Genomic DNA, 27,993 nt, shown 5'->3' with positions numbered 1-27,993 from the left:
TAATCACAGGGCGGAACTCCTTGTGATCCGCACACCAACATGTGTAACGTACCGGACATGTCCATGAGAACGGTTTACCTACGTTTCTCACTTCGAGTGGTTTCATTCAGTTGTAAACATGGCACTTATTATTGCGATATAAATCAGATAAACACACAAAAAACAAGTCTTTCCTCACCTGCACCCACAATCATCTACTTTCCAATTCAAACCGTGTTACATACTGTCACCAAAACCCTTTGTTATCCTGCACTTCGACGTCTCCGTCCATCCGTCTTTCTGTCTCTCAGAGGAGGAGCAAGGCATTGCAGACCCAGAAACAGCTTTGCAGTCGCACCAGTCTGTACCTGAGGTGCGCCTCCTGAAGTGTGCACTCCTCTTTGGGGGGGAGCGAGTGCTGCGTTGCAGAGGGTGGGCGGTGGATGCTTCTGACACACAGTACAGTGTGTCAATAAGGCAGACGGGAGAGCGCAGACTAGACAGGCGACTGCCAGGACTGGTGGGCCTTCATCATGCCTCTCTTGATCTGCTCGTAGCTCACAAACATCACGATGTTCCAGGAGCCCAGACGCAGGAAGGAGGGAACAAACCTGCAGAAGGAGGAGCGGTGATACACGGGTTGAGTTCCTCGTCGTGAGGCGGTCTCATGACACTCGAAGGTTCTCCGTGCCTACGTTGGTCTGGTGGTTTTCTGCTCAAACACTGATTGTTTGGATTTTGAAATATCAGCAAGCACCATGGCAACCGGTGCTAAACATATTGATCCCCATTGATGTGTTGTCAATGCCGGCAGATTTATTCAAGAACCTTGGATAAACCTCCTGCTCTTGAAAGATTTGAAGCAATATCACGTATCAAGATGTGAGACATGCTCTGTGCTGGTGAATCCAATCCCCCGACTGGTTAACCCCTACAATACCAGCCTTGCATAATGACCGATAACAGGAGCTAGGAGTACATCAACTTAACGCCATAGGGTAGCTCATCCCCTGGTTGTGATCGGTATGTACCCCTTATATAAGGCCTGGGGGCCCTCTAGGGTAGCTCATCCCCTGGTTGTGATCGGTATGTACCCCTTATATAAGGCCTGGGGGCCCTCTATAGGGTAGCTCATCCCCTGGTTGTGATCGGTATGTACCCCTTTGGAATTCACTCCCCTCCCACATCAAAGTCTCTCCAACCCTCTCTTCTTTCAAATCTGCCCTCAAAACATACCTTTTCACACTCACCTAACTCCCACCTTATTCTTCATGTTTAACCTCTGTTTTTCTTTTATTCCTAGTCTGTCTTACATAGTTTTGATAGGGCAATATGTAAAGCGTCTTAGAGTACCATATTAAGCGCTATATACATTTTATTTATTATTATTACTATTATTAGCCCTTATATAAGGCCTGGGGGCCAGCTATAGGGTAGCTCATCCCCTGGTTGTGATCGGTATGTACCCCTTATAGAAGGCCTGGGGGCCCTATAGAGTGTAGCCTCATCCCTGGTTGTGATCGGTATGTACCCCTTATAGAAGGCCTGGGGGCCCTATAGAGTGTAGCCTCATCCCTGGTTGTGAGCGGTACGTACCCCTTATAGAAGGCCTGGGGCCCCTCCTTCATGAGCATGGTGATGGCGCAGTTGGTGGCCCCCCTGTACCGGCCCGGGGCGGAGTTCATGAAGCGCGTCTTGACCACGTCCACGGGGGATGCCACGATGGTGGTGCAGAAACCGGCGGCGAAGGCGGCCGTGAAGTGACAGGGCATGTTGTCTGTTCCACACACACACGACGAGAACACCACTGTTATTTATGCTACCTCAAGGTCCGTTGGTTTTGAAAGTCGACGTATTATACCACCAGGTGTGAGTGTGATTAGCCGTTACAAGCTGTTTTTGAAAATCGACCCACGTCCAGGGGGACACGCCCACTTGTGATGTCAGAAGAGGCTGATTTTCAAAAGTGCTTGTAACGGCTAATCACGCTCCCACCTGGTGGTACAGTGTGTCACCTTTAAGAGCCAAGCATGAGAAACAAACAACCCATTCTGGACCTGGGAGGACACACACACACACACACACACACACACACACACACACACACACACACACACACACACACACACACACACACACACACACACACACACACACACACACACACACACACACACACACACACACACACACACACACACACACAAACTCGCCTGTCATGAGTTTGCGCTTGAGGATGAGCTCTTTGATAAGGTCGTAGGTCACCAGCTCCGAGCAGTTCACAATGGCGTTACGGGTGATATTGGGCAGACATCCTGGAGATGGGGGGGGGTCCGGTTAGTACAGGTCCAGCCTGGTTTACACTACCCTGTTGTTCACTAATAATTCACAATGATGTCGTCTCTACAAAGATCAATATTCTGACATAGACAAGCATTCTTCAAAAGCACCTTTCCAATAAAAAAAGCTCATGTAATAAACAAATAATAAAGTATTTATTTAAGCTCATATTATAGAAATAAAGTACTTTTTAAGATCATACAATAATACAAATAAAGAACTTTTTAATCTCATAAATATACAAATAAAGAACTTTTTAAGCTCATATAAAAATACAAATAAAGTACTTTTAAAGCTCATATAATAATAATAATACAAATAAAGTACTTTTAAAGCTCATATAATAATAATAATAAAAATAAAGTACTTTCTAAGCTGTTATAAAAACACAAACAATAAAACGGATTCGGCGTTTCAAACAGTGACCACGGACCTTTCCAGAGCCCCCTCACCCCCTCCTCCCTCGCGATGGTGCGGTACGCGTCGAAGGTGCCGCTGTAGCGCTGGGCGGCGGCCCCGCCCCCCGGGAGCCGGACCTGGGCCTGGAAGCGGACCTTGACCACGTCGGTGGGCTGGGCCACAGCCACCGCCAGGCCCCCCGTGGTGCAGCCGGCCAGCAGCCGCGCGCCGATGCCCGCATCTGCGGCAGCAGCAGCAGCACAGAGGGAGGAGACGCACTGTTAACGCCCGACTGGAATATATATAGAGGGTTAGGTTACACACACACACACACACACACACACACACACACACACACACACACACATGTAGACAAACACACAGATGTAGACAAACACACAGATGTAGACAAACACACACACACACACACACACACACACACGTAGACACAAACACACGTAGACACAAACACACACACACACACACACACACACACACACACACACACACACACACACACACACAAAGATGAAGACATATACACACACAGAGATAGACAAAACACCACAAAGATATAGCCACACACACACACACAGAACAAGAAGGGCCATTGACTCTACTCCTGCAGGGGAACTCAGAAGGTCAATGTAAACGGATACCCCACAACGTGTTGCTGAAGAACTTACCTAACCCTAACCCAGTTTGTCATGGTTTTGTTTGTATTGTGTAGAGAGGCGTCTTCTGAGATAACAGCACAGTGCACTACAGTGCTCGTGCTGTTTAATCCGAGAACACTATGCCAACCAATGTGTGTGAAATCCAAGCTTAATAGCACAGACAGCCACGCCTCAATAAACACCAGACTTAAAGGCCACTGCCATAGAATATTATGCCCTAGTCCAAAATAACAAGCTGTGATTGGACGGCCAGGATACCAGAGTCGTAACTGGACACACATATTAACACCCATGAGCTAAAAACTTTTTTTAGTTTTTAGGGCCCCAAGTTGTTTCGCCAGTTCAAAGAGGTGAATATATGAACCCATGTATGCACACAGTACATCTTGACTCTATATTTTCCTAAGGCTTAAGCCTATACTGCAATACCACTGGGTGGGTCTGCTAATATGGAGAGAGGGTTGGTTCGCTTCAGTGCAGACAGATGTCTCCCCTCTGCCCTACATACTGGAGACGGCTTAAACCTGCCTGCCTCACCTGCTCCTTCCAGGCAGCTACAGACATTTACATTTTAACTGCTGTCTATGCATATACCGACATACGATCCCAGAAGCACAGCGAACAACATACTGCTGTTCTTGCATAACATGTTATTACGGTCATACACCTGTGATTGACAGGCGAGATCGCCCCCGACCGAACCCTGAGGGAAGAGATGCCCTGATTGGTCTGAACTACATCTGGACGTTCTAAAATCGGAACAACATGTCAACTTGAATCTCACACAGCGTTCCATCCACTAATTGATGGATCACTATGATATTTCCAACTAATTACACTCAAATTATAGCGCTTACGTCTACCTTCTCCACCTTTAACTGACACTAATTCAACTTGGGTCAGGTAAACATACTGTGGCTTTAACTTGACATACCCTTAGAGGCTGAAAAGTTCCTGGAGGCGTTCACGCAGCATTCCACCAACTAATAGACGGATCAATATGGTATTTCCAACTAATTACACTCAAATCACAGCTCTCACTTCTACCTACTGCACCTTTAACTGCCACCAATTCAACTTGGGTTAGGTTAACATACTGTGGCTTTAACTTGGCATACTCTTGGAGGCGTAATTGACCACAGACACAAACCAAACAAAAAAAACAGATATGATGTCTCCATGAAGGGCTAGCTCGTGTTTCCTGTGCGTACTGTCTGATCCCCGGGTGTAGACTTGCTTCATGGAGTCGTAGAGCCCGATACGGACGGAGGCGAAGCTCATCTGTCTCTGGAGTCCCGCAACCAGACCGCTGTACAGGCTGCGGGCCCCCTCCGTCCTCACCATGGTGCTGATGGTCCCAAACACGCCCTTGTAGCGCAGGCTCCCGGAGGACTTTGATTCCCCCTGGATCTACAGCAAACAAAGGTGTGTGACATTGTGTGTTATAAAAGCATACAGTACCGCATCATGTATAGATTAGGCCCCGACATCATTAGTAAATAGGAAATTGGTGGAAAAATAAATTGAAAAGAAGTGAGTGATGTCTTTCTTTCATACCTGGAGCCGGACTTTTGCCGTGTCCAGGGGGAAGGTGACCAAGTCCGCGACACACGCAGCGGTTCCTGCTCCCAAGACCTTCACAGCGGTGGTAGGGGGCATGCGGTCTGCGCTTCGGACAGCCACCATCATTGCCGTTACCTTTTACGAATGGTTATCAGGAGAGCTCTGTGTGGGAATGCAGACGACGTTGGACACGCCAAGGATTCTCGGAGCATCAGGAGATCGCTTATAGCGCAACCGACCTGTTGATCAGAAGGAGTGAATTACAGTAACGCGTTATTGCTTTATGCTAATGAACCCCATGCAGGTTGATCATCACTTTCTACGTATCATGAATGATAGATAGTCACCTTCAGGTTTCAGGTAAAGAATAGTCTCTCCTTCGCATGAAAAATACTTTGGCTTTTCTGCTGTCCATATAAACGACCCAGCATACCACTGTGGAACGCACGTGGAAAAGCTGAAAAAACACATTTGCATGGGGCGAAAAAAAAGTTTCATGCATAGGCCTAATAAGGAATAAAACCCAAAGAACCTACCTTTTTAAAATGTCTTCGAAAAATCGGATTGCAACCTTCAAAAATAAACTCCCAATATGCGAATCCAGTGTGCAGTAGCTCCGTGTAAAGCGCGGACTCGTGGAAGTGGAGTCCCGTCAAGGTATTTATACCGGGAGGCGGAAGCCCATGTGTCAGAGAGGAGAGGCGAACAGAGGGTGGCTCGAGCCACACGCTGCGTGTCATCGCCTCGATGGCTGGTCATAACACGGTTCACTTTAATCATTGCGCTATTAATAGCAGAACCATCCCAACGAATTACCATAGTTTGTTATTACGAAAGACACCACAACACCATTGGGCAGTACCTGAAGCCACAACCAGGGCCAAAACAATCAACATGGATGCGTGATATAGCCAGGACATTTTTACCCAGTTCCATAGAAGCAAGACCTTACACATCCATGAACAAGGAACACCTTGTATGTTGTTTGGCCCGTTACACTCAACAAAATGCACAAAAAGTAGACAACCATGCACTTGAAAACATGACGTTTTGCGCGTTGTCTGCTCATTAAGTTAAAGTTTAATGCAAATTCATTATAAACAAATCGAAAATAAAGAGCCAAGCAGGAGACAGCCTCCTTTCATCATTGTTTGCTTTGTTATGACTTGTTTTGTTGGTCTCTTGCGATGGGTATGGCCTGACTGAAGTTACCACACTCCGTTTGTTCCCAGCACAAGGCTGTACACTTGATAATGAAAATCTGATGCAAAACCAGTTCATCCAACATTCCCCAAGGTAGTGTAATGTATACCTTACACAGAAAACCGTCTGTGAATCCAGATTAAAAAGGCACTCAAAAAAGCTTTCCATTGTCCACATTAACAGATTTATTTATAAAAGTTCAAATATTACATACAATGTACATGATTTCATATATATATAATTATATATATACGTCTGTAAACTTCTCCCGAAAGAGCAAATAGGCTACTGGTCTTCACTAAAATGAGCAGCGAATATGCAAGCTATCCTTGCGGTCTCTGGTGCCGTCATGGAACCGGCTGGGAGGGTTGGCCTGGGTCGGGGGGCTCGTCTGGGGGGCCTCAGACCTCGGGCTGCGGAGCCAGGACCCTAGGAACCAAGGGGTTTAATCAAAACAATTAAAGCATTCAATCTCTGGCCATTGAAACTTTAAAAATATATAGTTTAAGCATGTTAGACGATTTTACTTCTAAAGCTTACTTGAGAAGCATACTTCAAAAAAAAAACAGACCTGCTTATGAACTTGCTTTATGTTGTGTGGCCTTTTGCTGCACAAACAAGTAAGATAAGCACGCGTGTCCCCCTGGAGGCACTGCAGCACACAGAGTGCAGCCCCACAACAACAAGGGTCCAGCTGGAACCGGCTCAGTCAGCCCTCACCCAGGCCCCGCCCACTTCTCACCAGCCCGCGGCTATATCTTCACATGCCACCTTCTGATATTGGAGCCTTTTGTGGCAGAGTGACGCAAGCGGCGCATTCCCTCGGTTGTCTGCAGCGGGGTTGCCCAGACAACGGGCAGCAGCGGGGCAGCAGCGGGGCCGCTGCGAAACCAGGACACACGTGTTGGTCGCTCCCACGGCGAGGCCCTTCCTGTTATGGAGGAGCTGGCAGGGCTGCCCGTGTGTCACCGTCTCTTTAAACAGAGATCTGCATATGAATGAGGCCTCTGAAGGCGAGGGGACAAGACACTCTGTGGTCCCTGCTGAATCACTTTTGGGAAGGCTTCGGGTTGAACCCGGGAAGACAGTCCGTGGTGCATTCAGACAATGTCAACAATGACAAGGGAGGGAAGTGCAAGGGAGAGGAAGTCTTCAGGGGAAGCCCCGGATCATCGGCCCTCAGGCCCCAAGACGTGGGAACTCCTAACCAAAACATCGGCCCTCCCCCCCAGAACATCGGCCCTCAGGCCCCAAAGCATGGGCCCTCGCAAACAACACATCAGTGTTGGTTTTAGCCTATTCCCCAGAGGCTTACACCGTCCTCATCGTGATTGCTGGGGTAAAAAACGGTTAAAGGTCAGTCAGACAGCTGGCTAGGGCCCACATCTCTGTTGGGCCTCCCTTGCCCATGGACCCTTCAGCAGGGAGAAGGCCTGAGCTGAAAGGTCCGGTCTGAGGATTAGCATTGCACCACAATGAGACATCTTTCTCCATGCTAGGATGGTCCATCTCAACTGTTCACCAGACTAATCCCAGCTTCCTCTTATTAATCCTGTCTGTTACTCAGCTAACATTACAACACAGACCTTAAGTAAAAAAACACTGGGCTCAGACATGCAGTGCAAATATCAAACTATGATTGATTTTAAGATAAACCAACTGTTAGTCTGTGTGATTAACTATTCAACACAAACACCCGTTTATCAAAAGCTTGTTAAAAAAACAAGCCACAGAAAAACTGCTGAATGTTCAGTTTTTCTGTGTTTGACATTATAATGAGCTTCGTGTTACAACATGACTGATTAAAGGAAGAACAAATAACTCATAGAATCAGCCGGGGACAGGACCCGCCCTACTGCTAAAAAACACAATGTTCCACAAAGTAATCATCGACAGCTCCATTGAGGATCAGCCACTTCTGATTGGTTGTTAAACAGAAAAGGACCCGTGGTGCTGACCGATGTAAAACATAATGGGACCATAGGATAGGATACAAGGCCACACACTCCCTTTCCTCATTGGTATTGCAGTGTAATGGTACACAGCCAGCAGTCAACATTGACGGCATGTCAGAGCGATAGGCGGGAGAGAGAGTAAGGCATCAGTGAACCTTTACCGTACCTGGCAGCGACGGTGGTTGCGTAATGGCCGTGTGGAATGTTACCACTGCTCAGAATGCGGCTTGAGTTACACTGAGGGGATGAGGCGTCATCATTCCTATGAGGGCACGGACCCACCAGGAAGCCAGGGGGACCAGTAGGTTCAGAGGGGCTCGTGCTGAGCTGACCTCGCTCAGGGGGAGGAGGGTCCGGGCTTTATCATCCCCGAACTCAATTTAGAATCTAACGGAGACCTCCAATAACCGAAACCGAATGACGATTCAAAAATCCGTTCTTGATTAAGTACATAAGGGTTTTTAGTTTCAGGATCTACTCCAGTGTGCGCCAAGAAAGATGGCGTGGACATTTATACCATGAAAGCAGAGTACAGCAAGTATAAAAAAAAAGAAAAAAAAAGGGTTATACCAACTGACTGCAAAAATGTAAACACACAAAGGCAGTGCATTTACACAGAAGATAGAATCAGGATTCTTAAGTAAACTGGTTCTTCCCCCACCCATAACGCAAACAAACAGACCAACTGCCCTGGTCTGAGACGTCCCCACATGTTTCTGAAGCCATTACATATCCAATAAGACGTGCAATAGTCAACTGACTGGAGGTCGGGGCTCTGGTAGCGAGCCGGCGAGGTGTGGACGGGTACTCACTCACCGGGTTAGACGGGGGCCTGGAGAAGGCCGGGGCCAGCCGGAGGGCCCTCATGGAGGCCTCCAGGTGATTGGACGAGAGGAAGAAGTTCGGGATCTCACCTAGACCGGCAGAGCTTAAACTGGAGCGTTAAGGAAATCATGAAGTTTCAACAAGCCCCCCCTCCCGAGGATCAATCAAGAAAACTTTAATCCGAGTTGAGTCCTCCCATATAGACGCAGTATTCAATGAAAGACAAATAAAGTCTGCAGTGTTATGGCCTAATCCCATTTCTACCCCTTACCCTTACCCCTTCAAAACAAGGGGGAGGGGTAAGGGGAAGAGGTAAGGGGTAGAAATGGGATGGGCCTTAAACCACACACTGAAGACTGAGCAAGGATACGCTGGTGATGGCTGCTCTTCTGTGTGTTGAGGGGTCAAAGGTTCATTGTCAGGCTCGTCCACTGACCCCTGACCAGCCTGGTTCATCACCGCCGGCTCTACCTCCTCTTCCTCACCTGACGCCTGCAGCGTCCTCTCCACCTCCTCCCCCTCAGAGTTCGAGGCGTCACTCTGCGGTCCGGTAGAGTGGTCACACTCACAGTGGTGCCCTTCCTCCAGTACGGTCCCACTAGTGTCCCCACGTGTTCCCTGGAGGTCCGGCCCTTCTGCCCCGGGTCCCCACAGTCTCCTGACCACCCCAGCGTGGGCCGGGTCTGGGAAGCCGCGGTCACCGCCCTCCTCTGGATCCTCCAGGCTCTCCGCTGAACTGAGGTCACAGCCGGAGAAGACACTGGTCCAGGGGCTGGTCCTGTCCGTCAAAGAGGTCACCTCGTTCAGAGGTCTGGGCTCCACCACCATCTCGTCGTAGTCCCCCTCGCTGTTATCATCCTCATCCTCTTCTTCTTCACGGCCACCACCTGCTTCTTCCTCCTTTCGGCCACCTGCTCCATAGTCCTCGTCGTCTTCCTCCTCAGACAGGACTGTGGCGTGCCCGTGAAGCTCCTCCTCCTGGGGAGAGTCGTCATCGGGCTGGGGTGGTTCTGCAGCTCTCTGGAGGGGTGCATGGGGGTCTCTCTCTGGGGAGGTTCCCGAGGGGCCCACCAGGGGGCAGTGCCCTGGGGCCGGAGGTGACGAGGCACGGCCCTGGGGCTCAGAGGTCATCGTTTCCGGCCGCGGTCCCTGCAAACCTGGATAGGATGGAAGCGGTGTGGCGTTGAGATACTTTTCTGTTCGTCTAGCGCTTCTTTGACATCAGGTAGTGTAGGGGCTGCACTCTCCTCTATGGTTCTGATAGTGAAACAACAGGTTTGATCCCATAACACCCACAGCCTACCTGTAGATAACTTGAAACAAGACTGAACCCCTGACTTAATGTATTCACTACATGTTATTTAAGGGTGAACGCGTATGCTTACGAATACCTGCTGCTAACGGAACAACTCTTTTGTACACTCCATCAATATAGAGCATACCGTACCTGTAAGCACTTGCATAACCACTTGATTTTAAGGACAGACTTCCTTGTCATTATACATCAGACGCACACACACAAACACATGCACACGCACACACACACACACACAGAACAACATAAACAGACTTGTTTCCTGGAGGGAAACTCAGAACTCACCAGAGAGGATATGGTTGACCTCTCCCACTAGCTGGCTGGACTTGAGAAGCAGCTGATGGCTGCTGGTCTCTGGGTGCCCCTCCTCTTGAGGCTGGGAGGGGGACCGGGAGGGGGGCCGGGCGTGCTCACAGGCGGGTGGGAAGCCGGGGGTGGACAGCTTGTGGCTGAAGTACTTCTGCATGTCGTCCAGCTCGCTCAGGTTCTTCCTGAAAACAATGACACAAAGAAACGTGAAAAGGTTCCTCACGCACCCTGGCATCACCAAGCGCCTCTGACTTCAATGTCTTTCTACCAGGTGACATTCAGGAGGACGTTTACCTCAGGGCTGAGAAGAGGATGGAGCTGGAGGGATGGGCGTCGCCGGCCACCTGCTCCTGCAGGCTCTGGTGGAAGAGCCGGACGTTGTCCATGTGCTCCCCGTGGCGGTCCACCTCCCCGGGCCTGCGGACGATCATCAGGAGCAGGTCCATTAGTAACACATAGGGCTTGGAATCTCTTGGCACCTCACGATTTGATTCTGATTATAAGGCCAACGATTCGATTCTGAAGCGATTATCGATTCCTTCCTACTTTTGTGATGATCATTAAAGACATCAACAGATGAATTAACTTATCTAATATTTCATAAGAGAGAAAGCTTTTGTCACAAATATGACTTTCTATGAACAATGCAATAATCAATGCAGCTTGCATTATAACACAATACGGAAGCATGCAAAAAATAGGTTTCAGTTTTATTTTATTTATAATCTTTCTTTTCTATGTCATTAAAGGAAAAGCGGCTCTTGAATTAGAAGGAGTTCTTGTGTCTGGCTGTGAGTTTGCGTGCATGCTATGCGTAGGCTGAATCGCAATCGTGTCAAGACAAATCAGATTGGCCAATACACATGAAGATAAATTCAATAATTTTAAAATTACAAATTTTATTTTCCCCCCTAGTAACACAAAGCTCCATTCATAGGGCTTAAACATATTTGGAATGCGCCCGGCAAGCCTTTCCTAGGATTGTATGATAGGTGTTGGGAAACCAGTTCTGTATGTTCTGGTACAGAACAGAACGTTCAGATCACTTCCTCAAAGGAAAACAATATTTTTAATTGTTGATTAAAATCACTGTGGAACTATGGAAAATAGTTTATAAATAGACAGGTAAAGCATGTAGATGCCATATTAATTTTGTTAGCCTAGGAGAAATGTATAAATAGTTTACCGGTTAACTAACTTTATTTAGTTCTAGAATATAAATGCATCGTGGTTTTAATCCCTGCTTGAGGTCTTTGCTCACATGGAAGGTTCAGAAGATAACAAATGTATTTCTACAGTAGTCTAGTACACGGGTTTGATGTTCAACCTTTACAGACACTTTTTCCAAGGAGGATGGTGTCCGGACAGGATGTTATCGCTCGACCTCCCCCCTGCTACGGGAGTAGTTTATTTGACCAGTGCTTTTTGTTTGCTTTCGGCCAAGGAGTGATACAACAATGGGAAGAAGATGCAATCGTTTTAGTTATCAGACCTCTTCTTGATCTGACCATAAGGGTCAGCCATATCACATCATCAGTTTGTTGTGGTTCTGCAGGTTAGGATATTTCCAGTAAAGAGCCATTTTATGTAACGTGCATCTTCAGAACCCTGCCCTAAGCGACATGATTGGAAGAAATAATTAAGTCTGATTTGTGAGACTTCTCTGCCCCAGATCCTTAAACCAACCCCACAAACCAATTTTAGTTCAAAGTGAAACCAGTTTGTTTATGTGGTTTAGTCTGGTCTTGGTGGGGTCTACCTCTGGGAGAAGAACTGTTCTGTCCGCTCCGGGGAGGAGATTTTCTGCTCCGGGAAGCGGCTGAGGTGAGCAGGGAAGCTGCTGTATGTGGCAGAGGTCTGGTAGCCCAGAGGAAGGCCCTGGAACAAGGCCTGAGGGAACAACACAGTCAGCGTCAGACCACCGACACTGACTTCTGGCCATTCATAAAACACAGCATTCCTGTCAATTACCACGCGTCCAAACAGATGCCCAATGTGAGCTGTAGACTGGGCTGAAGCCCTTAACCAAATACACACATGCAAGTTAGCTCAGGGTTATATCAGGTCTCAGGCCTATAATATACCTTCTATACAATATTTAATGACTACTACTATATTTTGTATTACTATCATCGATTCCAACGCCAACTACGTGGTAGAGAGAAGAGCATTTTCATTTAACTAGGGTTTCACCATAGGCAAAAAGGTGGTCCCATGTGTATCGTTTTATTTTTTCTCAGAGTTGGATTATTTTGATGTCTCAATGGCATTCAGCCCCTACCAGTCTCTAGATGCTGTCTCCTACCTGCTGTCAGATATACAAGAGTCGATGCCTATCAATGGACTAAAGGAAACTTGTCTGGCCTTCTCTTCCCATCAGATGTGCTCCACATTTGTGTATATTTACATACAAAGCACTTTTAAGCAAACTACTGCCTTGTATCGCTTCACAATCAAACCCGAGCGTCCGTAGATCAGACCTGCTCTTGGCTGGTTTGTACTGCATGTTCCTCAAGTCAGCAGAGCTTATAAAGACCCCAGCGAGCTTTTGTGCACCTCATATCAAATAATTGTATGTTTTATGTCTATATATAATTAATTATTTTGTAATCTCGGCACATTGGAAAGGAAGATCTCGCTCAATCTGTCTGACACTGAAATTAAGAATAAATAAATAATTATAAAATAAATAATTATAATACAGTAGAGAATTACTAGGCACCTGGCAGTGCATTATGGGTAACGCTGATCAAACCACTTCGCCCTATAATGGTTGTAATGTGTATCAGGTGTAAGTGTGGTTACAGCATTGCTTTTGTCCGTTTACCCAGACAGAATGACAAGGCCTTTTAGAGTGCCCTACAACATAAGACCTCTGAGCCCCCCCCAGCCTCCAGACAGGCTGGACGACCCTGCTCTGCCCTCACCAAGGGGTGGTTGGAGGCCTGGTCCACCAGCGGCTGCCGCTGGCCCCGGAGCCCCTGCACGCCCTTCAGCGGCGAGACGGACACCTTGAGCTGACCCTGGCACTGGCCGCTGAAGTCGGTGATGTTGTACCAGCCGCACACCGCCTGGAAGCCTGACAGCAGGGGGGACAGGTCGACCGAGGCGAACCCGAGCACCCTCTCCATGTCTGAGGACCACAGAACGCACCAGCATCGTCAGCATCCTCATCACCACCATCGTCATCATCATCATCAGCATCACCACCACTATCATCATCACCACCATAACCATCATCTCAATCAACATCATCATCATCCTCATCAACACTATCACTATCATCATCACCAACATCATCACCATCGTCATCATCATCATCATCATCATCAGCATCACCACCACTATCATCATCACCCCCTTACCATCATCTCAATCATCATCATCATCTTCATCATCACTATCACTATCATCATCCCCACCATCATCCCCACCACCACCACCACCACAACCATCATCAGTAGGGCTGGGCGATATGGACAAAATCTTATATCACGATATGAGTAATTGTATATCACGATATGGATATATATCACGATATGGTATTTTTGAAGTAAATTAAAATAATAAATGGCTTAAAATAACCATACTTCATATTTCATCAGTTTTTTCTTTTATTTTGAACTTCAATTTCCATTCTTACAAAGGAGTAAGTAGCGAACAATCTATCATTAACTGCAGTGTCATATAGTGCAAACATCTTGTAAACATTGAACTGTTTTTTCAATACAAATAACATTTTTTTTTAAAGGTGTGCTTCACACCTGCCTGGCTGTCAGTCAGTGCAGTGTAATATAAAATAAAAATCACAGCATCACACAAATATTTTAAATACTAATTATACACTTATAAAATAAAGTTATGTGCTGTGCAAATAGCTGGTGGCAAAAATAGAACTGTTTCTTCAATACAAATGAGATTTTTTTTCAAGTTAACAGGTGAGTCTCACACCTGCCTTGCTTCAGTCAGTGCAGTGCAATATAATTTATTTATTTATTTATTTATTTTTTTTCTCTCTCGATATAAACGATATGGCCAAATCTCTCCCGGTAGACACTTTCATATCGTCCACGGTATGATATCGTCATATCGCCCAGCCCTAATCATCAGCCATCATCATCCTCATCATCACCACCATCAGCATCACCACCATCATCTTCATCATCCTAACAACCATCACCACCACCACCATTATCACCACCACAACCAATATCATCACCATCACCACCATAACCATCACCATCATTACCACCATCATCACAGTCTTCATCATCATCATCACCACCATCATCATCATCTCTGCCACCACCATCATCATCATCATCACCACCACCACCACTATCATTACCACCATCATCATCATCACCACCATCATCATCACCATCACTATCATCACCACCATCATCATCACCATCACTATCCTCACCACCATCATCATCATCACCACCATCATCATCATCACCATCACTATCATCACCACCATCATCATCATCATCATCACCGCCATCATCACCACCATCATCATCATCATCACCACCATCACTATCATCACCACCATCGTCATCAGCCATAATCATCCTCATCATCACCACTATCAGCATCACCATCATCATCTACATCATCCTAACCATCATCATCATCATCACAGTCATCATCATCATCACAACCACAACCATCTTCACCACCACCACCACTATCACCCCCATCATCATCATCACCACCCCCACTATTATCACCACCATCACCATCATCACCAGCTGAGCTGAGGACCACAGACACCCAGGGTGAAGGTTGTCCCCTCAAAGCCCCTGTAGCCTACCTCCTTTGTGCCAGACTTTGAAGACCAGGGACTGCAATGGGTCCACCAGCAGCTGCTTCGACAGCCTGTCAGACAATGCAGAACGCGTTCACGAGATGTCCTCTGTAGTGCTATTTAGTCATTTAGCAGAGTGTTTCTACAAAACCTAATACACTGCTCATTATTAAGCAGGTTGTTGGGGGTTCAGCAGCGGACATTATGGATGAAACCCAGAAACGTTCGGCTGGGAGTTGAACACCCCCCCTCCGACCCCCAATATCAACACCGCTACTCAAAGCCCCCCCCGCCGTGCACCAACCCTACCTGCACTCGTGGTGGTGCTCCCACACAGGGCAGCTGCTGTCGGCGATAAGGGGTGTGGAGACGGGCAGGGGGCCGTCAGCGGTGAGGTAGGACACACTGCAGGAGGGCAGGGACCCCCGGGGCTCTGCCTTGGGACAGCCTGCCGGGGGGGGGGGTTAGTATACATACTTATATACCACGTTGACAGCAGGGATAAGGAAACATACTAGCTGGTCCATACAGAGCTCCACTTACAAAATAACCTGGCTTATAATTTGCAGAAATTTAAATAGGTGACTTTAAATTGGCGGCTGGCAATAGGGAATCTTTAGCTAAAAAAGTAAGATATGTCTACATTTAGCACCACCAGGCTTACAAGGCTGTTTCCTTTGTTCCGTTCACAGGCATCTATGAGAGCCTGTTCCAACAGGTGATAGGAGGCCGAGCTAACGAGACGCCCCCCAGCAACCCAAGGGGCCGAGGTTCACCTTTCAGACTGAGGTGCATGGCGCGGTCCACGGTGACGGTGACAGGGAACGAGTCCTCTGTGGCGTCCACCCCCGTCTGCTGCGAGGCCGCCAGGTCATCGCCTGCACAGGGATTGGTCCCCTCGCTGGACGGAGCGTGTGATTGGCTAGTGGAGGATGGCCCTGGGTCCGCCTCCACTTCCTCTTCTTCCACTTCCTGAAGGAGCTCTTCCTGGCTGTCGACGTCGGCGTCGTCGTCGATGACGACGAGGGCGGGGGCCTCCCCGGGGAGAGAGCCTGTCGTCATGGCGATGTGCACCCTGAGCGCAGCCCCGCTCAGATCGGAGGCGGAGTGCCTGAAGAGCGGGTAGACCCCTGTGGGAACCAACCCAACAAAAGAACCATTAGATATTACATCCTCATGAGCACTACAACTAAACTCCTTTAGTCCTTTAATCAAGATATCATGACACGGCCACAGGACTCTGTACAAGCCTACGTAGGCTTCGCTCCCGCCTTGCACAGACGTTGTCTTATGTGCTAAACAAGTAAACTCTAAACTCTCTAAGAGCATCGTCTGCAAAAGGATCCCCACCACTGAGGTTCTGGTTGTGCCAGGGGCCCGCGGCGAGTGGGGACAGATCCACGAAGGCGGACCCCACCAGCCGGTCCGTGTCGTGGGGCCTCCGGGCCTTGTGCTTCCCGAAGGCCACCCACAGCTGGAGCTCCAGCCTCTCCTCGCGGAGGTACCAGAGCAGGGGCCGGCAGCGCCCGAGCCTCACCGCCCCGCCGCCCTGAAAGCTCAGGGTAGCTAGGCCTCGCCGCTGCCCCCCCTCCTCCAGGGCGGGGTGTCTCAGCGGGGAGCAGAAGGCCTCCCGGTCGTACAGCTGGTACCGCAGGTAGCAGTAGGTGGAGCGCTGCAGGGTCTCCTCTCCCGCCAGGAGCAGACAGTGGACGGGGAGCCACGCTCTGGGCGTGGAGACGCTCAGAGACAGGCTTCCCGTGCTCACGTCCTCGTCCTCGTCTTCGTCGTCGTCGTCGTCGCCCCGCGGCCCGAGGTCCCAGCCCAGAGCCCGGGCGGCGGCCAGGACCCGGGCCCGGTCCGAGTGATGGGCGAAGCCGAGGGAGACCTCCAGCCCGCCCACCGGGCCCTGGGGGCCAACGGGGGAGGAGGAGGGGCGAGGAGGCTGAACGCCAAACCAACCGGATATACCTGGAGAGGAGAGGGAACAAAGAGGCCGGTTCACAGCAGGAAGGGCATAGCACACGCCTGGCAGGAGTTACTAGAACACTCAGGGAAGATATACCTGTTTTCTTGAGGAGGAGATCACTCAGAGGAATTTTCACCGTTCCCAGAAGCCTATCTTTAGATTTAGGTGTGGTCGGCCCTAAGAAAATCAAAACAACAGATAAATACACTTTTTTTTTCAAATGTAAAACACCAGGAAGAATAAATCATTTGAGATCAGAGAAATCGTCTTCAGTTAACTCATCCATTTGAATAATCCGGGCTCATGATTCCAAACGTCCATCTACGGGCATGCTACGCCAACAGGAAGCGCCAAGCTAGGCCCACAGCTAGCCACGACCGGGGCGGCGGTGCTCACCTTTAGGGCTGTCCCTGTGCCAGAGGGTGAACCGGGCCGAGGCCTGCTCCAGCACCTCGGCCAGGCTGCGCGTCTCCCCGGTGCTCCTCTGGAGGTCCAGGTCGCAGGGCACCTCGGCGTGGTGCTCGAACTCTGGGCAGAAGGACCGGGCCACCACGCGCGTGCTGCGGCCGTCCCCGTCGGGCAGGAAGGAGAGCTGGGCCGTCACGTAGCAGTTGGGCCCCACGTCGGCGAAGTACCGGAACCTCTCGTCCTGCTCCGCCAGCGCCCTGTGTCGGTTGGGGGGGGGGGATGGTTACACAATGCAGAGACTTGGTTTACTTTGTTATGATATATGATGGGGTTATGATAGGGGGAAATAAACAACACGTTTGTTAGCAGTACCATCTCCCTTTGCAATAAGGTCTAAAAATTTTCTATTTTAATTTCTCTTTTTTAGGGACCCGTAAGCGAGGATATCTCAAGCTTCTCAACAGAGCAGAGGCATTACCAACAACACAAAAACAAAAAAAAAGGTGGAATCCGAATAATGATTGGGATGCAGTACCACATGTGTACAGGTAGGGGGTGCTGTACCTTGCAGCTGCCTTTAGGCCGGAAGCTCTGTGCACCTGAAGGTTCAGGGTGACCACGCGGGCCATCCCTGCTCCTACATGCCCTGCAGCCCTCACAGGCCTCTGTCTGTACTGGACGTACACATCCAGCAGACCTGCACCACCGCACACATGGAGAGTCGGGTTAACGTCATCACAACTTTGACACGCATAACGTTGCACTTCGCACTGGTGTTTTTGATATTGTTGACGAGCTCGCGTGCACTGTGTGTGTGTGTGTGTGTGTGTGTGTGTGTGTGTGTGTGTGTGTGTGTGTGTGTGTGTGTGTGTGTGTGTGTGTGTGTGTGTGAGAGTGTGTGTGTGTGTGTGTGTAATAAATGCCTATATTTATGACCAAAAGGTGTGTTTGTAAAGTTGTTACATAAAGAAAGCCATTTCTGTGACTTCACGTTGATGTGCCACACCTGTGTGTACTAGTTTCCGTCAAGAATAAATAAATAAAAAATACAAAGCCCCCATGTGGCGCCCTCTAGTGTGTGAGCGTGTGTACGGCAGTGTGAGTGGTGAGTGCCTGGGGACCTGAGGGCTGGGGCAGGGGGTCCGCAGGGCCGTGGCCCCTCCGGACCAGAGGCAGGGAGAAGAGCTGGGCCTCAGCCGGCCGCTGTCCCTGCAGGGTGACCATGGCACACAGCTTGGACAGGGGCAGCAGGCCCCGGGCCACCCTCTGCTCACGCACGTTGGGGTAGTAGTATCTGACGCACACAGGGCAGTCGTCACCAGGTCGTCAGATTCAGAGAAAAGGTCCAATGAAAAGGGATTTTAAGTTTCATTGAATTCTCAGTGTAAAACAGACTATTATACAAAAATTGCCATTATTATGATGTATATATATTTTTTCTTAGATATATTTGTACACATACTCATATTGCGTATAAAGTAATACAAAAATGCTGATTATTGCATGCGTTATTATTGATTTTCCTCTATCTTTAACTGAGCGTCCTGTCAGTGCAGATAAATGACGAGCGGCAGTAGGCCTGGGCTGAGCACTGACCGGCACCACACTTCAAACTGGACGCCCCCCCCGCCGGGCAGGCCCTGGCCGGACAGGGCGCTGAGCAGCAGCCTCTGGACCGGCGTCCCCGAGGGGGACAGCAGCACGTGGGTCTCACTGTGGCCGAACAGGGGGTCCGGCACGCACAGCGAGGTGGGGGTCCGGAACTGCTTCAGGTCCACACCTGGAGGGGGGGGGAGGGGAGGAGTGGGAAAGATAAACAACTATTGAGACAGTTATAGAAAAAATTAAACATTAACAATCAATTTTTATCATTATATTTTACAAATTATTATTATTTATTTTTTTAATGGTAAATGTTTCTATTTAATATTTTTGTTTCATAACTTCCATTTCTTGCGGTTTACTTTTTTCTTTCTATTTCATATTATTTCATATATATATTTATTTATGTTTCTGTGCTGTGTATATTATTACTGTTACGCTTCCTTATTCGTGTTAACCTTACTTGGAAAACAAAATAAACTATGACTCTGACCCTGGTGTAAAGGGCAGAGCCGTAGGAGTCCCTACACATTCATCATTAGAACACCATTGGACGGGCCTTACTGCTCTCGATGAGCTGGGGGTCCAGAGGCGCGGCCGGCTCTCCCTCCTGGGAGGGGAAGCTGTACTGGATGTAGCAGTCGGCTTCCCCCCAGACGGTGGACTCCAGCGGGCTGAGACCCTGGACCTTCTCCACCCGCACAGCAAACAGATGCTCTATCATGGCCTCCTGCTCCTGCGACAGCGGGGCACACTCAGATGAAAACACACTGGAGGATGTTGGTGACCTTTGAATGACCGTTATGTCATCACCAGGTGTGAGTGGGATTAGCCATAAAACACCACTTTAGATTGTACCCTCTAGTGACTTCACAAGTGGGAGAGTCCACCAGGATGTAGGATGGCTTGATTGATGATGATCAGTTGATGGCTAATCACACACACACACATCTGCTGGTAACATAGGGGCCCTTTAAATGTTGTTGGAAAAGTACTGCACCAGTTGTCAATCGTAAGGACAAAAATCGCTTGAAGAAAGAATAGTAAGAGCAAACAAAAGAAAATACACCAAGAAAGTAAGAGAAGGAAAAGAGGGAGACGATTTAACAAAATAAACAGAATCCGAGCAAAAGGAAGAGCAATCAGAAGGTCAGGCTGTAGGTTGCGTCCAGCCCACTGACCCTGGCTTGTGAGCGATGCTGGTGTTCCGGTAGGTAAACAGGGCGGGGAACATGAGAGGCAGGGCCGGCCTCTTCGTCCCTCATGCGCTGGAGAGCCAGGACCTGCTCCGAGCTGCCCATGGCCAGCATCACCCTCAGGCTCCCCTTGGTACCCCCGGAGAACACGTCGATGACGGGCATGGAGCCGTCCGCCCCCAGCACAGGGTACTGCGACTGGAGAAGCAGCCGGCATATCTTCGGGTCTCTGGAAACAAAAACACAAATTAAGACAGACAACCCTGCTGGGTCCACTTTATGCTGGGACACAGTCTTCCCCGCAGTCACCTGAAGGACATGTAGAACTGGTGCAGGGGGAGCTTGACCAGGCCCAGGACCCGGTCTTGCTCCGTGGAGCCGGTCCTCTGCCACACCTCCACCACCATCACGTTGTTCTTCATCCTCTCCAGCAGCATGGGGGTCAGGGCCACCGGGGTCACCTGGGGAACGGACCGGGGGGGACTCAGAGGTTGGACGGAGAAGCAAGACCACTTGATTTACAACCTTGGCTCATAAGCAGAATCTTGCCTGAACTCTATCAACTTTTAACCAACTATTAACTCTGCCGGCTAGCAATAGATATAAATATTTTTCAGCATTTTACCCGCAATGTCTTCCCATACCCTTGCTTGAAGAGATATTTGATCCAAACGATGACTATTTTAATCATTATTAATTTTGCCCATTTTAACAGCGTATTATTTCAGACCTGGGAGAGGTCGTTTTATTTGAAGGAGGTTTCGAGGTTCTGAGAGTGGTGAAATCCGACAAGAAGCCGGTCAAATCAACCGGGCTAACCTGAACAAAGTTGAACTCAGGACTCCGCTGTCCCCAGCTGAGCGTAGAGCGGGCGGTCTGGTCCGACCCAAACAGCCGACAGTTCAGGTAGAAGTTTGGAGACTGCAGGGGCCCACAGACAAACTCCTTCCCATCGGGGACCATGAGAAGGGCGTGCAGCAGGGTCCCCCCGTCGTCCTCCCCGTGGTACTGTTCTCTTCCACGGGGGGATTCCTGCGGACCTGGACGGTGATAGGGTCCCGTCGAGGCCCAATGGACCGCCCTAACTGAGGTCTCTGTTGCGTGGTCGGCCGGCGACGGACCCCGGTCTAGGGGGGCTCGGGATGGGGGTCTGGGGCTGGGGTATCGTCGGGGGCTGGGGTCTCTTCTGGGGCTGGGGTCTCGTCTGGGACTGGGGTCTGGTCGTGGACTGGGGTCTCGTCGGGGACTGGCCTGAGTATGTGAAGGAGACCTGGGCGTCGTGGTGGGTCCTCTTTTGGCGAAGCTGAAACCTTTGTTGTCTGCAGCGAGGTCCAGGGACACCTGTGAATAAGACAACGATCTGTGATTTTTAGACTATCAATTTGCATAACATTACATCAGCATTCCAAACCAGATGGTTAAGTAGTTGAAAGGTTACGGTAAGAAAAAAAAAAAAGGCTAAAGTGCACATAACTAGATGTCAATTACAGGACAATTGCCTCCAGAACAACCCGGTTAAAAAACAGTTTCATCCCAACTGCAATAAACTTTCTGAACTCGGAACGCTAAGGATTAAGCATGGCCCTTATGTATTGTGTAGTGTGTATTTCTGTATGTATATCTGTGTTATATGTTTTGTAAGTTGGAACCTGTACCAAGCTGACAACAAATTCCACCAGCCTGGCTGTGTGGTCATTAAAATAATCAATCAATCAATGATTCAGGGTAGTGCAGTTCAGTAATTACTGTGGACAGATATCTAAAATAAATATGTTACTTCCATCCTGAAAGTCACCTTGAGTGGGCCGATCTCCTGGGACTCTCCAGCCCCGTCTTCTCTCTGTACGGGCAACACAACGGACTGGCTGAGCCGCTCGCGCTCCAACAGGCAGCGCAGTGGATAAACAGCCTTACCCACCGGCACAGGCTGCAACAACAGACCACACATTCACCATCAGGAGTTCTCCCTCGCGTTCGCGATGTGCTTGAGGGTTGATAACGTTAACTTCCTCTGTTGTTGTGGAGACATCTAGCTCTGCGATGATCATACCTTTTGCTGGCTTTTGTTCCGGGAGTACAGGTTAAAAACTACTTCCGTTTCCCGGTACCGTCTGAGGTTTTCCCCGACGAGGGAGACGGGAAACACAGTTCGCTGCTCAAACGTCACCTCTGAGGAACAGAACGAGTTAGCCCACCAAACGAATCACTCATCGGGACATGTGAACCCTGTATGTTCTGCGACCTACCTCCACCGGAGACTTTAGCCGAGACCGCCCGGGTCACCTCCCCTACCAGAGAGTTACTGCAGGCATGGCGACTGGAAACAGGGGCCACAGGGAAGGTGTACTCCACACAGTACGAGCTGGAAGGAACCAACAGGTTGTTGATACTCGACAATAAACCATCATAGTATCAGTGGAAATTCAAGAATGCAAAACATGCTTTGGCTACCATCTCTTTGTCACTAGTGGCCTAGGGGGTCTCCCCTTTCTAGTGGTCTTCCTGGGGGAGGGAGGAGGGAGGCTCGAAGGGAGGGCGAGCGAGTGGAGAGTGACTCTGGCCAGTCGGATCCGACTCAGTGCCTTCAGCTGGTCTGCTGCCGCGCCAGCCTGGGTGTCCCCTTCTCCTGGGTCTGCGGGGCGGTGGGACCTGGAGGAGGGGGGGGGAGAGAGCTATGAATGTGGTGCATTCTGCTGTGAGAACATACTTATTATTTACTATGGATAGCCGTCGCAGGTATGTTCAATTGTACTCGACAGTATTAGAAATTATCTTGTTCTGAACACAAAAGCAAACCTGAGTTGATTCTCTCTATGTCCTGTGGAGGACATTTCCTGACTTTGGCTTTGGGACATCGTCTCCTTCACTTCAGCTTGGCTGTCCGACATCTGCGGGTTACCAAGCGAAAGACCTATTTTATCCATTCTGATACATATCGATATGACAGAAACAAGTCGTGGTCCGGATGCTCTTCAATGTGGCTACTTACAGGGGTCTTGTAGAAAAGGTTCTCCAGTAAGCTCTGGTCATACTGCGGGTCATTGAGCTCGCTGTCTAGACACACACTGCTGTGCCCGGACAGAGGAGACTCAGGGGGAGAGACCATGCCATCCCAGACAGGTAGAGATGTGTTTAATCTTTAAAAAAAAAAACGGTTTTAATTTAATTTAAAAAATGGTATTCTGTTTATGAGACGGTAGGCACACAATAAACACATGGTACAACACCGCCTCTGGTGGAAAGTTGTTGTTGTTGCAACTGTTTCTGATTGGCAACTTGTTTTTTATTGGCTGAAATCTGTGCCAGGTGAGGTCACATGCCAAGCAAATACTGCACCAATATACACCAATCATAAGCAGCGATTTGCCCTAAGATGTGTGTTTACCGGCCGAGTAGCAGATCCACAGCCCGGTTCTCGATGTCAGCCGTACAGCTGGGGCTGAGCTCGTCTGGGTGGGCTCTTGGTGGGCGCTGGAGGCTGGCCTCATCCTGGAGGAGGTTCTGGAGGAACCCACCATAGGACGGAGACAACAACCTAGACAAGCAACGGGCGTGTTAGTCTTTAGTCCTCCGAGTAAAGCTTTATTCCTGAACGACTTGCATTGGATTCAGATCGAGTTTCCTGCGGAGCAAGGTATGGGTCAGGGCTGCTTGATTACAGAAAAAAATCATAATCACGATTATTTTGGTCAATATTAAAATCACGATTATTCAAACGATTATTTAGCATGAAAAGATGCTGTATTTATTCAGCATGTCTCTCCAAAATACACTTTGCAAACTGAGAATTTATAAATTTCGCCTTAAAGAAATACAGAAAATGTTCAAATCTAAAATAAGGTACAAATGTGTAACCAGCTGTTGTAACTTGCAATGTTTGATAGAAAGTGCACTTGTACTTTCTATAAAACATTTAATGAAAAAAAATAAAATAATAATAATGACCCTCTAACCCTGGAATATATTAGTTTTGTGATCGTTTGACGCTAAAATCTAAATCGCGATCAAAATTCGATTAATCACCCAGCCCTAGTATGGGGCTGGGCATCCAGGCCCAAAGGTCCTGGACGGAACCCAGGACCTTTGGGCCTTTGGCATAACCTGATACTGTCCTGATACTGTCCTGCCCCCTATTAAACTGTACATCTGAATCACTCTATGGGCGTTAAAGCTGTGGATCACGTGCTTCTTCAGCTTACTTGGAGGCCGGCAGGACGTTGTCCCTGGGGAGAGGCAGAGGTGTGTCCTTCAGAGCGGTGTCCACATCCAGGTCACACTGGAGGGCGGACCTCACCATGGCGTTCCTGAGCTTGCTCCCACGCTCCAAGATAACTTAAAAAAAAAAAAGGTAAAAAAAAATCAACAAGCATAACCTTAATGTTTGATCATTTCTTTTGATAGGGTTTGTGAATCTGCTGTGACTCGTCAGCACCCACCTGAGAGGAGGTCAGTAGAGGGCTGGTCGCTGTGGGCTTGCGGCCCTCCAGCCAACGTTGGCCCCTGGCCCTCAAACGACTCCCCCTTTCCTTTGTCTAGCTGGGCACTTGGGAAATACAGATGGTCTTTCCCTCTAAAAACACAAGAGAAAAACGTAGCATGCATTTAGCTGGGATGGATAGTTACCGCCGTCACCGATCAAATCTGTCAAGAGACACATCTTTAATTTAAAAACTACAAAAATGACCTTGGTGTGTCTGCGCCCCCGAGGGAGCAGGTAGGGGGCTGAGGGGGTTGTGGTGGGGGCAGCTTGCCCGGGCGAGGTACTCTGCTGCTGGTGCCCATGGAGGGGACGGAGCTGCTGCTGTCGCAGGCCTCTGTCAGGGGCTCCAGGGAGAGGGCCACCTGAGGTGGAAACATCGGAATTGACCCGGCGATGTAGGCTGAGTCTGCTCACCCAATACGAACTACAACTGTCCTCCACACTGTTTCAATAGTGGGCGTCTGACTCACGGCATCTCGCGAAAAATAGACAACGGCAACTGATGTTTAGATCCACAACTATTCCGATGGGTCGGATTTCTGCGCTTGAACAAAGCATTCGAATCGCCATACACACACATACAACATAAATCATATCAAACATCTAAGGGAATCCCTACTAAGACATTAAGGCTGTAGTAGTAGAATAAGGGATTCATTGGCTGATATGCCTTCAGTGGTATCTATGTTTTATCTTTATATTTGATAACTAGGCCCGAGGCCTTGAAAACCCACCTGTACTTCCCCCAGTTTTTCAGATGTTGGGGAGACCAGGGTATAAAAGCCGCTGATGGAATGTGACAGCGAGAGATGGGAGATACCTGCCACCTGAGCACGGGCTATGGGCAGATGGTCCAGCTTTGTCAGAACCTCCATCACCAAGGAGCCCATATCTGTGGACAAATGACAAAGTAAGTACGTCCATATTCTGGCAATATTTTAAATATAGTGCAGAATTGCCAATGGCTATTTACAGCAAGAAAAATGATGATATCGGATCAGAAGTATATTTAGTCAGATAATTCCTCTTCATATTGAATTTCGGTAGACATACCACTGAGATACGAGATGAACTGCTTGGGGCCACAGCGAATGGGGAACCGGGTGGTGGTCTTGACGGTCTTCTGTGTAGCCTGCGATCCATCCCGGGGCCAGAACTGGGTCCCATTGGAGGTCTCCCCCCACCAGCGCAGCCGGACGAAGGTGGCCTGCGGAGGCTTGTGTATGGTCCATACAAGCCTGGATACGGTCACCCGTAAGAAGCACCTGAGATGGCCCTCCACCAGCGGGGGGAGGCTGGTCGCGGGGGACACATCACTGGGGACTGGGAACCAGAATGATGGTACAGGTTTACTACTATTGAATACCTAGTGTGTGTGTGTGTGTGTGTGTGTGTGTGTGTGTGTGTGTGTGTGTGTGTGTGTGTGTGTGTGTGTGTGTGTGTGTGTGTGATTGTAGTAGAATAGCGATCACATCATTTTAATATTCAAAATAAGTAATTATTCGACAATATGACAAGGAACACAGATATTTTGCATTAAACGTTTGCATTATTAGCCTACTATAACTTAACGATCAGTCTTAAGAAAAAAAAAAGCTAAAAAACTTTTATTTAGGCCTCAAAGAAACAGTTAGGGGGGCTGATTGTTTGCATTAAAAAAGTGTCTTCAAAGAGTCAAATAATCATGCAACAAATTACGTAAACAACACATTCAACATATATACTATAACCCATGGTTGTATAAGATATAACCCTGTCAATTATCTTATAACATATATAACTTAGAGAACATGTATATACTATAATAACCAATGATTGTATGAGATATAAACCAATCAAATTATCTTATAACACATATAACCCATGGATGTAAAAGATTTCACCCTATCAAAAGATCCTTTAGCATATAAAGCAGTTAACCGACTGATGAAGATCAAAATCAACAACTCAAATCAACAACGTCCTGGATGTCCCCCTACCCCAATCGACTATTCAACAGAGTAAACTATTGCAGGTGTTACGAAATGTTAATCAAGTATATCCAATATATATAAACATAAAACCCAGTTACGTTAAGTTAGTCTGTGCCTCTAGTCTCTCCTACTGAGACCAATGAGTAGCACAGTCAGAAAAGTTAAACAGAGACACAAGGCTCACCCAAAACACAGTCAAAGTGATCAACTGGAGTTATATCTGCATGATAAAGGGGTTATGTCTGCAAGATGAAGGGGTTACATCTGCGGAATGAAAGGGTTATGTCTGCGGGATGATGCCTGTCAGTGACAGCAGGATCAGGAGTTATCTCCACCTGTTAGCTTGTTAGCAACAACTGAAGCATAACACACACACACACAAACACACACACATCATGAAAGCGTCATGCATTACCTTTCTTTTTGCTGCTCCCCGATTTGGCAGACCTCGGTTTTATGGTCTTCTTCATTGCCTAGCTTGAAGAAGACCACGACCACTAAAGCATTGTTTAAACATGTTATATTAGGCAAGGTTTGCAGCATCCCCACTTCAGTAATCCGTTTAGAGGCGCTGAGTTTCACACAAAAGTCCTGCGCGCTCCTCCGAGCAACGTCTGTTTCGGTCCCGCCTCCGCTGCCGCGCGTATCGCGCACAGACCTCTGGGAAATGGAGTTCCTCTAAAGCAGAACCGCTACTGATAATAAATATTAAGGCGCTTTAAATAAATGTAAATAAAATGTAAATGTTTATTGTGGATGTGGATATATTAAAGTAGTATTAGTTTTTTTATTATAAGAAAAGTAGTAATGACATAACATTCTTATTTTATATCTTGGTTTATCATTCAATTAATATGGGCATGAGCTGTTGTGTACCAATGTTGGCCTAACAATGGAACTGAAAGTTACATTCACGCAGTGATTCAAACTTTTGTATACATATATTTTTTGTATACACAAAGTTTTGTTCAGTTATGCTGTAGTATTTTG

At 48.3% G+C, this 27,993-nt stretch overlaps 2 protein-coding genes across 5 annotated transcripts; both read right to left on the bottom strand.

Annotated features, from left to right (window-relative positions):
• Positions 1–217: 217 nt before the first annotated feature.
• LOC115561720 (mitochondrial uncoupling protein 2) lies at positions 218–5,719 on the bottom strand. Of its 2 annotated transcripts, none has more exons than XM_030381930.1 (8): positions 5,495–5,719; positions 5,306–5,415; positions 4,953–5,197; positions 4,607–4,805; positions 2,753–2,959; positions 2,193–2,294; positions 1,576–1,756; positions 218–590 (listed from the first exon to the last, which is right to left on the bottom strand). In XM_030381930.1, exons 3-8 carry the CDS (start codon positions 5,082–5,084, stop codon positions 476–478), a joined length of 936 nt encoding a protein of 311 aa, XP_030237790.1. In that variant the 5' UTR covers positions 5,085–5,197; positions 5,306–5,415; positions 5,495–5,719; the 3' UTR covers positions 218–475. The 2 variants fall into 2 exon arrangements, with proteins under 2 accessions (XP_030237790.1, XP_030237789.1); XM_030381929.1 differs by having other exon boundaries at positions 5,306–5,393.
• A 603-nt stretch (positions 5,720–6,322) lies between these two features.
• On the bottom strand, positions 6,323–27,611 carry c2cd3 (C2 domain containing 3 centriole elongation regulator). Of its 3 annotated transcripts, none has more exons than XM_030381538.1 (33): positions 27,419–27,611; positions 26,084–26,353; positions 25,765–25,922; positions 25,235–25,392; positions 24,987–25,120; positions 24,750–24,882; positions 23,936–24,085; positions 23,540–23,687; positions 23,347–23,438; positions 23,002–23,199; positions 22,797–22,912; positions 22,601–22,719; positions 22,346–22,477; positions 21,370–21,891; positions 20,860–21,011; positions 20,536–20,779; positions 19,919–20,090; positions 19,349–19,532; positions 18,874–19,046; positions 18,317–18,449; positions 17,741–18,009; positions 17,441–17,521; positions 16,729–17,346; positions 16,155–16,508; positions 15,688–15,826; positions 15,385–15,449; positions 13,493–13,698; positions 12,325–12,455; positions 10,860–10,982; positions 10,542–10,747; positions 9,312–10,098; positions 8,933–9,050; positions 6,323–6,590 (listed from the first exon to the last, which is right to left on the bottom strand). In XM_030381538.1, exons 1-33 carry the CDS (start codon positions 27,471–27,473, stop codon positions 6,447–6,449), a joined length of 6,684 nt encoding a protein of 2,227 aa, XP_030237398.1. In that variant the 5' UTR covers positions 27,474–27,611; the 3' UTR covers positions 6,323–6,446. The 3 variants fall into 3 exon arrangements, with proteins under 3 accessions (XP_030237398.1, XP_030237399.1, XP_030237400.1); XM_030381539.1 differs by having other exon boundaries at positions 8,933–9,044; XM_030381540.1 differs by having other exon boundaries at positions 19,919–20,084.
• Positions 27,612–27,993: the final 382 nt, after the last annotated feature.

The sequence above is a fragment of the Gadus morhua genome, chromosome 16 (genome assembly GCF_902167405.1).
Source record: "Gadus morhua chromosome 16, gadMor3.0, whole genome shotgun sequence".
Taxonomy (NCBI): Eukaryota; Metazoa; Chordata; class Actinopteri; order Gadiformes; family Gadidae; genus Gadus; species Gadus morhua.
This window is presented reverse-complemented; position numbering and strand designations above follow the sequence as displayed.